The following is a 14,193-nucleotide window of genomic DNA, read 5'->3' as shown; positions in this document are numbered from 1 at the left end:
AATTTGAAAGAATTCCAATCAGACGGGATTCAGTTTGGTTTTTTTTCCCATGAAACAAAGATAAGGTCATCTTCTGAGTGAAAAGTGGCAAGAGCCAAGTAATAAACATTTGAAACCGCCACTGTAGGAAATGTGAAAAAAAGCTGGGAATAAATATGAGAAGTGCTGTCCAGATAAAGTTAGAGACAGTGAATATGTAGAATACAAATTCATGAAGTGTGATTTTCTCAGGTTTTGATTAGGGACCCAGACATTACATTAGACTTTGGAACAGATTTAGCAATATTTTGCTAAATGGTACAGCAAATAAACAAGAAGATAACACTATTTAACATTTCCTTTCTAGAGGTGATTCTGGAGTTCCAAGCTAGATAAAAAAAGAAAAAAGATAATGGAACTGAGATTTACAGAAGAAGGGATTAAGCACCCTTACTAATGCTAAATCAGATTATATTTTGGTCCTCCTGCAGAGGTATACCCTGTTTACTTAGAAGTTGTTAAATAAGCACTATTTGGTGGCCAGACGAGTGTTACACAGAGTATACTGGGAGGACTCTTAGAACAGATAAAGGGAGGACAAGTAAAGGAAGGGCACTCTGGAAGAATGTTTTCTTATCCACCAATGTTGTAGGATTCCTTTTCTTTTAGTGCCCACAGTTCTTGGTCCCCCGCTGCTTCAAAGAATGAAGAGGTAGACCAGATGAAGAGTTATGGACAGCAAAGCAAAGTGTTACTGAGTGATAGTACAAAGCTCTGGAAGGAGGAGACCCAAGAGAGCTGCCACCAGATTTCTTAAGTCTAATGGTTTTTATGGGCTTGTTGGCAGGCTATTTTAATCTGATTAATCCTCTATGAGCCTGTCACCCAATCAGGACTTTTGTTATCTACCTATCACAGTGGAAACGTGGAGAGGCTCTTTCCGGGATGGTGTAAAATCCTTTCCTCTTAGGGCGGGGCCCCTTGTCCCTGCCTGCCTTTTTCCTAACTATCCATTACTAACGTGAATGCTTCTTGGTTCTGTAAAACAATTAACCATATGGGTAGTGGTCAACCTTGTCCTAGTGGTTAGCTTTTGCTTTTTTAATGTTTAGATTCTATGTTCTTTAAAATCTAGGACTATGTCTTTGTACAGTTTCTGGATTCCATGTTCCCCAAAGATTAAGGGCTATGTGTTCAAATTCCCGTCTCTGCTAACACTCCCACCTCCCCCAATACTTGACCACAGCAGGGACTCCATAATTATCTTCTCATTTGTGAATGATTAATTGAACTCTTTGAAGCAATTTCTACAATTTCTTAACCCATGACCACAAAGCAGCAGAAGCATTGGGAAAATTTAACTTAAGATATAAAAGGGCCATGGGTTTCTGGGGGGCTCAGTCAGTTAAGTGTCCAAGTCTTGACTTTGGCTCAGCTCCCGACCTCAGGGTTGTGAGATCTAGCCCTTTCTTGGGATCTGCACTGCGTGTGCAGACTGCTTAGTATTCTCTCTCTCCACTCCTTCTGCCCTTTCCCTACCCCTAAAAAATAAAAGCTATTAAATGGCCATGAGCTCTTTGGAAAACAGTTGATAACTGATCTCAAAAGATAAATGATCACATGAAATGCCACTAAGATAGAATGGGCATATAAACATATATTCTCATTTTACCTTATGATAGAAGAGAGGCACGTGATGAAGAAAATGCTATTCATTTTTATGCAAAAAAGACAAATATACTGACATGAATGTCCCTATAATAACAATGTCTTTCCAAAAACTGTAATGTTCAAGATTTAAATCTGATGCTGGAAAAGATTAATCAAGATGTATACACTTTAGAGAGTGATACAACATTATTTATCTAAGACAAAGACTGAAACACACCCCTCTCCCATGTTCTTATACTTATACATTTTAGGCCAGAAAAGCAAAAAGAATGGGAATAAAGCACATCAAAACATTTCAATTGAGTCCCTTGTTCATTAGGAGAATCCCAGTTTACTAAATCTGAAAAGGCAGTTTTATTCATCACAAACATATCTTGGTTCATTGAAAAGAAAAACAAAACAAAGCAAGTCTTAAAATTTGTCAGAGAGCCATACCTGGTAAGATAATCAGCAATTTTAGGATTCTTAAGGAGATCCATCAATAGATCAACTGAATACTTCCTAGTTAATGTGCCATCACCGTTTATGAGTATATTAAATATTAGCTGAAAAGTCTGATGAATGTTTCGAGCATGGAACAGCTTAAAAGCAAATTAGGGAAAGTATATCATACAAAAAAATTTAAGTTGACACCATTCTAAAGCTTAACAAAGTCTCAGTTAACTTTAAAAATATCAGAGAATATAAATTTCAAAACTATTTTCAAAAATAATAAAAATAAATCATATTTACCTTTTCCCCAACCTCTTCATTTAATGTCAAACTGGATAATATTGAAAGTGCAAACACAACCACAGTTAAACTACTATGGGCCAGGAAACTTATAAGAGTTCGATAAAAAGATTTCACATTATTCTGAGAAAGAAAAAAATTTTTAAATAAATTAGAATAAAAAATAATTAGTTTTATATTTTGGTTTAGAAAGTGTATCTTGCACAGAGTAGGTAAACTTTTATTAAACATCCTTATCAATTTAAGATATTACTCAAACACTTCTATGGCTCAAGACAACTTCCACCTCCAAAGTATCTCCAATACATAAACAAATGAGATACTGTTTAATTTGAAATAAACAGGTAATATTGGATATTGCACAGCAGGGGACTTGTTCACAAAGTACCTTAGAGAATCAATGAACTTTCTTGATTTGACATATTTCTAACAGTGGCTCAGCTAACCTAACTCGTGTGCCTTCACTCATTACAAGTGCTAGTAGTTGTAGTCATTTATTCATGGATCTTTCTGGTGGAGTTGCCATTGATTTTGTGGATATATAATATCTGAGGCAAATGAGATTGCCAGCGATGTGTGTCCTTTCTATTAGCACAAAATACTTTAGCATATCTTGAATTATTCAGCGTAAGAAATAATTGGATGCTGTAGAGAAGGAAAACTTCTAGTACTCAACATTTTTATTAATACTTACCATCTTAAATAAAACATGTGCAAAGGTTGGAACACATCAAGTTAATTATGTGTCAATCTGTTCCTTAAGTTTGATGAGTCAGATGGATGAGACATGAGAATTCTTGTTAATTTTTTTTAAAGAAAAATATGGACATAATTTTCTTTAAGCATAGAACCCACCACGAATATGCAAAACTTACCAAAGTCTTTATGTATGTTTGAACAGAAAGATTGTGTCGACAAAGATTTGCCAGTAATCCTAGACAAGGCATTGTTAACTCATCTTCAGAAGACTGACTGTTGTTTTAAGGAAGATAATAAAAGATAAAAGCATTAAGTTCATTCTAAATTACTTTATTTTATAGCAATTTAAGCTCCTTTCTTTATGCAAAAATGATTAACATGTGAAGACAGTCAAGCTTTGAATATTGGCCATTCATTTCATATTCTGAAACTAAGTGATCTTATTCGATTATAGCACAGAAATATGGAAATAATTGTCAGAATGACCATGTTCTATCTCATTCATATATTCTCCTATCAAGATTAAACATAAGCATAAAATTTTCAGTTGCAACAGTTTCTTTTCTGTTCAAATCAATTCATTTCATAAATTATTGTCATGAAAATTAAAGCTGGTTAATACCATTTGATCCCTGAAATCATCTAAAAGGAGTAAATAAGAATTAGAGTCCCACTCAATTTAAAAAGCTGGAAAATATTATCTAAGAAAAACCAAATTATTATAGTTTTACTTTAAAAATAAATCAACAGATTATTTGGTTACTGCTTGGTTGTGTACTCACATATGATCTATCAGGAAGGTAATTAATTCATCTATATTGGCACCAGAATGGAAAATTTTGACGTTGTATGTTAATCTCTGTAGAAGCTGAATGCACTAAGAATAAGAAAATACTAGTGAATATAAATATAAAAATATACTGTATGCTTTTAAGCATGGACTTCTAAGCACATTCTGAGCATGTCACCATTTTAGGAAGCAGAGTTTAGAGCAAGAATTTTTCTATTTCTTAAAATGGTTCTGCTTTTTTAAACATAAAGTAATGAGACTACTAAGAATTTTAGGGCTCATCTCCTGATTCCACATATTTCTATACAATCTATCTCAGAGCATCTTGTCATCAACCTGGTTCACTTAACCATATTAAACATATACACACGCTAAAACATATACATATATTTTTTTTCATATTTTGCCATCTTTAAAACCACATGTCAGATTAATTGGTGATGTTTTCCTTTCTTGCAACTGATGGCATTTTAGGTTCAACAATATATCTGTATGAGACCTTTGAGTCTATGCAAAAGGAGACTAAATCTATAGCTTTAATTTTTTGTAGAATGTTTCCTCAGCAGACTGGGACTAGATGCCAACTCAATTTGCAATTTTAATAGAATAGCTTATATCTCAAAATGTTTACATCTGTGTTTTTAAGTCTGTCAAAGTGATTAGATTTGCTTTTCTTCAAAACTAATTGTAGAGGTAGATAAGCTTCCCTTCTATAGAAACTTTTAAATAGTAGTACATGTGTGATTAACCAGCTCTTAAATTTATTAATGGCAAGAACTGACCTATTCATGCAGGATTATGTCGGTATATACACCATAAATTAGCAATTTACAATACATACTGTCAATTTTGATACGCAAATACAGAAAGAAAAACAAGTATAAGTGAAGAGTACTGTGTAGGTGTGTGTACCTGCAAAAACACCAAATCACTATGGCAAGTGCTGCTCCGACAAACCACTCCTGCCAGTACGCTATTTAGGTTATATGTATTCTGAAGACAGTCTCTGGTTTCATTGTCTACAGCTGTAAATTAAGATAAAATGGCACCAAATATCATTTTTCTATATGATCTTCATGAATAAAAGATAAATAATTTTAAGTTTATTTCATATTAAATTTACTGTGCATAAGAATACCAAGTATGATATGGCTATTTTATTTATAATTACCTTCCAATTCAGAAGTTTAATCACAGAAATAGTATGAGCTGGAAAAGGAAAGGGAATATGAGCTTTTCCATTTTTGTCAGTAAACAAATGATTTTTCTATGTGGACTAAATTAATTTAAAGGGAAAAACTTGCTTTACATATTTGGAAAAGTTTTGCAATTTAAAGATAATCATCTCAATTTTTTTGTAATTTAAAACTGCTCTAGAGAATAAGTCTATTGGGTGCCTGAGTGGCTCAGTCCTTAAGTGTCTGACTTCAGCTCAGGTCATGATCCCAGGGTCTTGGGATTGAACCCCACATTGGGATCCCTGCTCAGCGGGAAGCTTCCTTCTCCATCTCTAACTCCCGTGGCTTGTGTTCCCTCTCTCCCTGTCTCGGTCTAATAAATAAAATCGTAAAAAAAAAAAAAAGAAAATAAGAAAAAAAAGAGTAAGTCTATTAACTAAAAAATAAAACTTTCTAGTATCAGCCATCGAACTGAAAAATGACCTGAAAAGTCTGAGAATTAATTCAACAGAAATACACCAATATTTGAGCAAAAATACATAAAAATATATTGATTCTGATAGCAAAAACTTGAAAAAGAGCATACATGAGTACTCACCATTAGGAGAGTACTTGAATAAATTATAGTACTCTACAATATGGTACAAGGCAGCTATTAAAAAGACATCAATATGGAAAGATAGCTAACATATGTTGAGTGCAAAAAAAAATCTGATGCTTTGCAACACCATTTCTTTAAAAACAACCAAAATTATTTGTTAATTGGTCACCTCGGTGGCTCAGTTGCTTAAGGTCTGTCTTGGGCTTATGTCATAGTCTGGGGGTCCTGGGATCAAGCCTAGGAGTTGGGCTCCCTGCTTGGTGGAGAGCCTGCTTCTCCCTCTCTTTCTGCACCCCCCCCACCATGCGCACGCTCTCTCCTCAAATAAATAAAATCTTTAAAAAAGTATGCTAGTTTATTTGATCTAAAATAATTTGTTATAGCATTGAAAAAGATCTAGAAAGACACCTATCAAACCATTAAGAAATATTATCTACCAAAGTGGAAATGATAAGAAGAGTTGGTGGTGATGAGTAAAGACGTTCTATTTTACTCTGTATCTGTGCTAACTTGTTAGACACTAAGCCAGAGAGACTATTTAAATTTAGTTCAATTAGATCAATTAAAAATTAAAGATTTAGTCCTTTAGTCTACTACTTACAGTACAAATGCTCAATAGTTCTATGTGGCTAATGACTATTATAATGGAAAATACACATATAGAACATTTCCATCATCATAGAACATTCCGCTGGACATGATGATCTATATTCATATTCCTTGATCACTGGGATTTTTTTATAACAAGCATGCATTAATTTTATTATACACAGAATTATCTCCCCTCTATTCCCAAGCACACATCAAGGAAAAGGGTACCCATGAAATGAAAATTTAAAAACTAAAGATAGAAAAAAGTAGAAAAAGCAACACCTGCATTTTTACCCTTAGCTCTGAGATTGGTGTAGTCTATCAAAAAAGGATTTTTTTTTTTATCACTAGCTATGACTTTTCTGAGTGATGTAATACAAGCATTATGTGCATATATTTTTTTTTTAATTCAAAAGTAGGCCAGCATTTCCCAAGACACATTCTTTTCTGTAGACCCCTGAACCTTTGTTATGCTTTAGATTCTTTGTTCCAATAATTTCAAGAAAGGATGTGAACAATATTCTTTTTATAAGGGATCCACAATGCAAAAAGTTCTGAAAGATCCAGCAATGAAAAAATCTTTTGAATGTGAATCATTCTCCAAAAGATACTATAACTCAATACACTCTTTACAAATATATTAAACTCAACATCTTCTAGAAAATGTGAAAGAAAAAGGAAATACATTACCTAGTTGAGATAGCAAGCTGATGATACTTAAGACCAGTGGTGCACTTATGCTTGGGTCTTCAAGTAGCTCCACAAGGCAACTCAAGCATTCACTTGGTAATATCTGATTTGGTGTAAACAATCGTGTGAGTTTCTGCCCAGAAATTACCTACAAAACAGTAATTAAAATGTGTTAGTTAAGAATTAGCAATTTCCATCCCTTCTCCAAGCAAATAAGAACTGTTTTCCAAGGTGCCCCTGCCATGCTTTTTTCCAATTTAGAAAAGTCAAATGCCATTCCTTCTGCCTGGAAGATTACCAATACCTTTTCTCCCTAGCTAATGTTAACATTCAGATCCAAGTTTTAATTTGTTTCCTCCTGACCCTCTTTCACCAACTAGGTTAGGTTTGTCTATTACACTATCCTATAGCACATTATACTTTATTTTATGAGCTGACAAACTTTGACAACATAGCAATATTTATCCTCTTTAGTACACTGAACACCCTATGAAGGCATAGGGTATAAATCAACACTCTATTGCAATATATTTATTGAGTAATTATTGAGTAAATAAGTTCCAGTATGTGCATTCCACCTATTTTGAGGGAGGCAATGCAAAGTAAAAAGTAGCTAAATCCAAAGGTTTAGCTTTGGGACCAACTATGTGGTTACTCTTTTTGCTCCCTCTAAAGACAGTAGCTGAGCCCAGAAGTTAGAGATTACAAAAATAGAATTTTTAAAAAGAAAAGTTTTTAAGTAGCCAGGTCGTGCATACACAAATTTTATTCCAGGAACCTGAGATCATGACCTGAGCAGAAATCAAGAGTCAGATGCTTAACTGACTGAGCCACACAGGCACCTTGACAGCCAGGTATTTTCAAAAGGCTTTTTGAATTTTATTAAAAGCCTAACTTTTCTATAAAACAAAGTATCTTTTCTATAAGGATAGAAAAACAATTAGTTACCTGAGAACTAGATAAAATCTAATTCAAACACTTTTATTTTTAAAAAGATAAGGTCTAAACAGGCTGTTTTAATATCCCTCTAAACTTTCCTTTCTGTATCTCTCTTTTATTCCCTCCCCCAGATATCAGTTTTTCTTCTAAAGCTTTGCTGATATCTGGGGTGCCTGGGTGGCACAGTGAGTTAAGCGTCTGACTCTTGGTTTCAGCTCATGTCATGATCTCAGGGTCCTGGGATCCATCCCCATTTCGGGCTTCGAGCTCAGTTTAGAGTCTGCTTGAGATTCTCTCTCCCCCCTCTTCAGCTGCGCACTCATTCCATGTTCACTCTCCCTCTCTTTCTCTAAAATAAATAAATCTTAAAAAAAAAAATAAAAAAGAAAAGAAAAGAAAAAGAGTTTCAAAGTATCTGTTCCCAAGGAGCATGTATTTTAATATTAAAATCTAAAAAGAAAAAACAGATCCAGTGGTGAAATTACACATCGACAGTAGATATTTGGGGAGTAAGGAATAATCTGATTGCTCTTTTGCCTACCTATGAATTTACACCTCCACAATTAAGACATTTTTCTGCTTTAAATACAATTTCCCTCAGGAAGAGACCTGTATTTCAACAATGTAAGTACTCTGCCATGTAATATTTATTTATTACAAGGTAAAATGTAAAAATCGCTTTAAAAATTTTCTTCTTTACTTGGATGTTTCCATGCAAATAGAATTTATTTTAGTAATAACTAATATCTCAGCACTTAACTTTGGCCTAAGCATTGTTCTATATATGTTAATTCTTTTCACCTTCATAATACCTATATGCTAGGTGCTGTTTTGCTGATGAGTAAACTGAGGCATACACCAAGACAGCAGCGTAACTGAAAGTAATCGTTCCTGAATCTGTGCTCATAATCATTATGTAACATTAGTGCTATAAAAAACCATTAAGAATGAGACCAGCTCAGCTCTGCCAAGCATAAAAAAATTCAAAACTCAGGTTCTGCAGGGGGCTATAAAGAAAAAATATTGCAGAAGTGCAGCATAATAGCAAAATCAATCTTCTCCTTTTACATGGTAGCCATTTCTTTGTATGCTCAGATATTGCTTTCATGAAGTATGCACAAAGATATTTACCATTAACATCACCCACCAAAATGGTTAAAATTTAAAAATCTGAAAACACCAAGAATCTATGAGAATGAGTGACAGCAAATTTCATGTATTGGTGATAGGAAGGTAAAAATGGTGTAACCTGTGGAAAACTGCTTGGCAGTTTCGGCTAAAACTGAACATCAACCTACCATGATCAATCCCACTCCTAGGTACATAAATGAGAGCCTATATCCAAAAAAAGTAAGCAAATGTTTACAACAGATTTATTCAAAATTCCATCCAGACCTAGAAACCCAAATGCCCATCAACAGGAGAACGTCTGTAAGCCTATAAGCTATGGTACATTTATACAGTGGAATCCTACGCAGAAATAAAAAAGAATAAATACTACCATATGTGCGAAATGAATAAATTTCACAGATTTATAGAATCGAAGAAACCAGACACCAAAGTACATATCTTATGAATCCACTTATCTGAACATTATGAGAAGGGACAATTGAAAAAACCTTATAGGGGACTGGAAATATTCTGTACTGTGGAACAGGTGGTAGCTACTTGTACTGTATATGTATGTTAAAAACCCAAACTCTAAGCTTAAGATTAATGCATACTATGCACTGTATGTACATTACCTCTCTAAATGGCAGAAAAGTTTTCAGTAAACCCCTTAAAAGTTCCGGAGTGCAGTATCAAGAAGTCAGTCTCTATGCCTCAAATTTCTCTGAGTCTCCTTCAATTCACTATAACATGGCTCTCAGATTCAAGGCATACCCATTTTTTCTCAAAGAGAAGTAATGTTTCAGATTATTATTCAAAATGTTGTACTACTACTTAAATAAAACTGCTCATTCTGTGGCTTCTGGAGCCCCCTAGGACATTGTACTATTCTAACTGAGAAGCAAAGCCTGAGCATTTAACAGCTAGCATCATAATTATTAGGTTTGCAGGGATTTGTGAAATAATGAATGAAAAAAGAAAATGTACTCAGGAAGGTTGGGCACCAAAGTCATGAGGAGGAGCATCAGTGAAGCCAGAGAAAATGAAGGCATATTTAATGCTGCAATTGTCTTCTCTCTGTAGTACGTATTTTGCTAATCTTTAGTAATTTAGCTTTATATCCTATATCCTATATCATTGTTAATACAACAAAATAGAATATATTGTAAAATTATCTTCAATTCTACGTTAACAGAGCTGTGAGAGAATTAAAATAAGCTTCGATTGAGCTAAATTGTTTATTAAACTGAGGTCATTGTTTGTTGGAATTCCATGAATATGTAATAAATGACAGATTAAAACCTTAAAAACAAACAGAAAGTGACCTAGACACAAATCAATGGAACTAAGAAAAAGTAAAAGCTATTTAGCAATTTAGGCTTGAAAAACTGTGAGCAATATATTTTGGTAAAAAAAAAAAAAGGATTATGGTTACTGGTGAGATTGCTTCTTAACTCAAAAAAGTTAAAAAATTTTTTTTTCAAATTTTAGTTCAACATGAGTTATAAGAAAAGCAGTAAGCAACTGGTTCATATTGTAAACTGCCTAAGGGACAAGGAATAAAACAAGTTTAATCGTCACTTCCCATCACCTCCGCCACCGAGAATTCCTGTGTATTCTATTCTGTAAGGGCTCTGTTGCGATGGAACGAAGGAAAACATACAGCTCCGAACTTTCTCCTCTACCAATCCCCAAAACAGCTTAAATTCCCCTTTTGTCACACCGTCCCCTCTTCCTAGGACTTTGAGTAGTCACACTTCACTCTAGCTGCAGTCAGCTGAACGTGGAGGGACATGGGGCGGAGCAAGAAGATGGGTAGGAATTCAAGGCTGACCCTTGCTTTCCTTACAAATGCAAAATTACACCTGAAGGAGCGAGGAGCAGCCCTTCCTCTCCTAGGCAGGGGCCGCTACACTCCGGCCACACCGTGAACTAAGAATTTCTACAGGGAAGCCCGTCTAGTCCCTCACCCCAGAGCCCCTCACCTCCAAGTGCCGCAAAAGCTGGGTGGCATTCGCCTCCGACTTAACGGCTTTATACTGACTGATGGTCAGGAGCAAGGACTTCAAGCAGGCAGTGGAGTCCATTGGCATCCTCCTCAATCCCTCCTGGGGGCCGCCACCAGCCCGCTTCCACCTCCAGCTTTCGCCGCGCTTTTTTTGATTTTTCAGCTCCACCCCCTCACTCCCGATGCTTCCGGTTCCGGTAGAGCTCCGGAAGTCCCTTCCTCCCTGGGGAAACGGCTTTCAATGAAGAAAGGGGAGAAGTGGGGAGGAGGGTCGAGGAAATCTTTGGGTTCACCAAGGGGGTTGGGAGCTGTCCTTCCAGAACCCCCTTCCCACTACCCACCGTGTCTTCGCTTAGCTATAAAGCCGCGAGGTTTCAGCTTCGAGATCGCGCGGAGACGATAAATCTCGCGAGAACTCTGATTGCGGCTCAACTTGCGAAGGGGCGGTTAGGCGCAAGGGGGTCCTTGTTCGTCAGAGCTCTCAGTTTGTGTTTGCTTCTTCGGCCTTCACGCTGGATGGCCGGTTTTTCTTTTGTACGTGAACTTGAGAAATGGTCGCTTCCCCCTAGTCTAGACACGGTGAGGAGCTCTGAGGAGAATCTTGGGCTCTAGATTTTGAGGCGGCCTGGGAGGGTCCTCTTTTTAAAATCTCTCCTGTGTCCACCCTTTCCACCCAGGAATGTTTGTTTTTCAGAGTAAACCTATGACTATCGGGATTCTGTGTCAAGGTAGTCATGCCCTTAAGATAGTCATCAAACTTACTCCAGAAAGCTAGGTCCTGGTGACTTCAGGGCCAGGTATTGCTGCGGAGGGTGTTCTCATTAGCGTCAGTTTTTGTAAGTGAAGGTATCTATTTTTATCTGGCATGATCAAATGTTTTCTGAATCTCGGTGTCTACGAATATGGCACTGTCGTTTGCGGTTTTTGATAAGATAATTATTGTGCATGTGTGTATAATGAACTGAGTAGCTGGTTCTGGAGGTTTTTTGTTTTGTTTTGCTTAATGTATGCTAATGGTGAATTTAGCTTTAAAAACCAGTTTGGAGAAAATTGTAAGAGTAGAGTCCATGTCCTTTTAATTAAATCATTCGTCATTAGTCATGTTTTGTCAATGAAAAAATACTTTTTTACATCACTACATTTCTAAAGGGAGGATTTCTTTTTATATTAAAAAAATTTAGTTAAATCTGAAAATCTAGCCAGCTGAAACATACGTGTCGAAATAACTGGGTAATTAAGATATCTATGCTTTCGTTCATTCTGTAAACAATTATTGATTGTAAAACGGGTTAGAAGTCAGGAGAGAACAAAGTTGACGAAGTATCCCCTGCTGGGAAGCAACTGTCTAATTGGAGAAACGTACAAAATAGGTAGTACATATGGAATTCATGTAAGTTAGAGGCATCATGCAGTTATTTAAAGAGTGAAGGCAGACTGTACTTACAAACTAGTTCCACCTTTTACTATGTGACCATAAGGCAGATTCTCACTGCTTCAGTTTCTTCATTAGATAAAATCGGGCTAACATTAGTACCTGTTTAATAAGGTCAATAAATAATTGAGTAGATCGTTGAGAGCTTACAGTGTACTAGGTACTTGTCTAGGCACTAGAGATTTAGTGAATAAAAAATCCTATGTTATGGAAATTACATTCTGGTAGGGGGAAAAAACAGTAAGTTTTTAAGGAGAATGACATGGAGAAAGAAAAACTAGCAGAATTCCTTTTGAGAGTAATGATGATTGGGAAGAAGAGAATTGGGAGGTTGGGATAGATAGAGAAAGCAGTATTTGAGGAAGTGCTTCAAGGAATTGAAGGAGAGAGCCATATTGTCTAGGGGAAAGGTCCTGAAGTGGGACCATGAAGTTTTTCAGGAAAAGCAAGGATTGCCACTATGACTGGAGTAGAGAGCAAAGGTGAGAGTAGCAGTAAAAATGAAGTCATGTCAGGTGGTGTAAACCATGGTGAAATGAGTTAATCAACTTAAAGAAATTTAGAGTAGTTACCTGGTATGATTACGTTTTCAGCAGGTTTTATTTACATCTTGGTTCATTGGCAAATGTAGTGACAGCAGTTTGGTTAGTGTTAGACTTTTCACTAATAATAGCAAATGCAACATCTTCATACTCATTCTGAGCCAAGGGAAAAGGTCAAAGCTGCTAGTTGTAAATGCCATCTTTCCTTAAAATCCTGCATTTTAACTTAAGCAGTTATATAAATTTTGTTTTTTCTTCTGTAAAATATTCATTTTAACATATAATGTCTTTCTCAAAAAATCTTTAAAAATTGATGTTGAAAGTTAGAAGGATGTACAATGATAGTAGCTGTGAGAAGCCCTCCATGTATTTAGGCAGAAATACATTTCCTAATGTGAGAAACAGCCTTATTTTAGGCACCAAAAAAGGGGGAAGGAGGAAGAGGAGATGAAGCTTGGTCCGGATGGCTAAAGGCCTTATTGTTCTTGATCCTGAATTCAGTGGTGATTTTTAGTTTTTAGTTAGTTTGTTTGTTTTTATTTCTAGTTTTTAAATGGGGCCTGATCTAATTAGGTTTGTGCTTTAGGTTGATTACCCTTGTATCTGGGTGGGCTATGATTTTGAGATGGATAAAGTTAGAAGTAAGGAGAATGTTTAATTTGCTGCAGCCTTTGCAAAGGATTACCAGGGTAATTGAAGTGGAAATAACAAAGAGGTAACAAATTTGAAAAATATATATGAGGTGAAATTGGTAGGACTTAGTGACTCTTACTTCAGATGTGAAGGGTGGGATTTCAAGTTTCTAGTTTGGGTGATTGAGAAGATACAGATATTGCTGAGGTAGTTAATAGTATTCATGTTGTGGTATGTTGTATGTGGTATGTGGTATGTTCAGTGAAATTTTATATAATTTATCATATAGTCTTGTATTAAGTTTCTTCCAGGGAATTATATAATTTTTGTTAATGTGACTGGGCTCTCTTTTTCTCCTTTAAAATTTTAATTTACTACTACTGTAAAAAAAAAAAAAAGCTGATTTTTGATACATCTTTTATCCAGACCCTGACTAAAATCTCTCATTAATTTTAATAGAGTTTAGCTTATACTTTCTTAGAATTTCTAGCTGCATATCATCTGCAAATAATAATTTCATCTCTTCCAGTATTTGCTGTCTTTATTTCATTAATGTACACCAAAAAAATGGAATAATTATGGTGATATTGAACATCTT

At 35.5% G+C, this 14,193-nt stretch overlaps 1 protein-coding gene across 1 annotated transcript in view; it reads right to left on the bottom strand.

Moving 5' to 3' along the window:
* LOC111149082 (cell proliferation regulating inhibitor of protein phosphatase 2A) overlaps nucleotides 1-11,129 on the bottom strand; it is a 33,262-nt gene extending 22,133 nt beyond the window's left edge. Inside the window, exons 1-7 of the mRNA XM_022505993.1 lie at nucleotides 10,966-11,129; nucleotides 6,932-7,079; nucleotides 4,784-4,896; nucleotides 3,864-3,958; nucleotides 3,258-3,354; nucleotides 2,383-2,505; nucleotides 2,086-2,231 (exon numbers count right to left, since the gene is read on the bottom strand). Coding sequence (XP_022361701.1) covers nucleotides 2,086-2,231; nucleotides 2,383-2,505; nucleotides 3,258-3,354; nucleotides 3,864-3,958; nucleotides 4,784-4,896; nucleotides 6,932-7,079; nucleotides 10,966-11,073 — 830 coding nt within the window. The 5' untranslated portion in view covers nucleotides 11,074-11,129. The remainder of the gene's footprint in view (nucleotides 1-2,085; nucleotides 2,232-2,382; nucleotides 2,506-3,257; nucleotides 3,355-3,863; nucleotides 3,959-4,783; nucleotides 4,897-6,931; nucleotides 7,080-10,965) is intronic.
* Nucleotides 11,130-14,193: the final 3,064 nt, after the last annotated feature.

The sequence above is a fragment of the Enhydra lutris genome, unplaced genomic scaffold, assembly GCF_002288905.1.
Source record: "Enhydra lutris kenyoni isolate GAN:26980312 unplaced genomic scaffold, ASM228890v2 scaffoldscaffold2, whole genome shotgun sequence".
Classification (NCBI taxonomy): domain Eukaryota; kingdom Metazoa; phylum Chordata; class Mammalia; order Carnivora; family Mustelidae; genus Enhydra; species Enhydra lutris.
The sequence above is the reverse complement of the archived record's forward strand: the minus strand, read 5'-3'. Positions and strand labels throughout refer to the sequence as shown.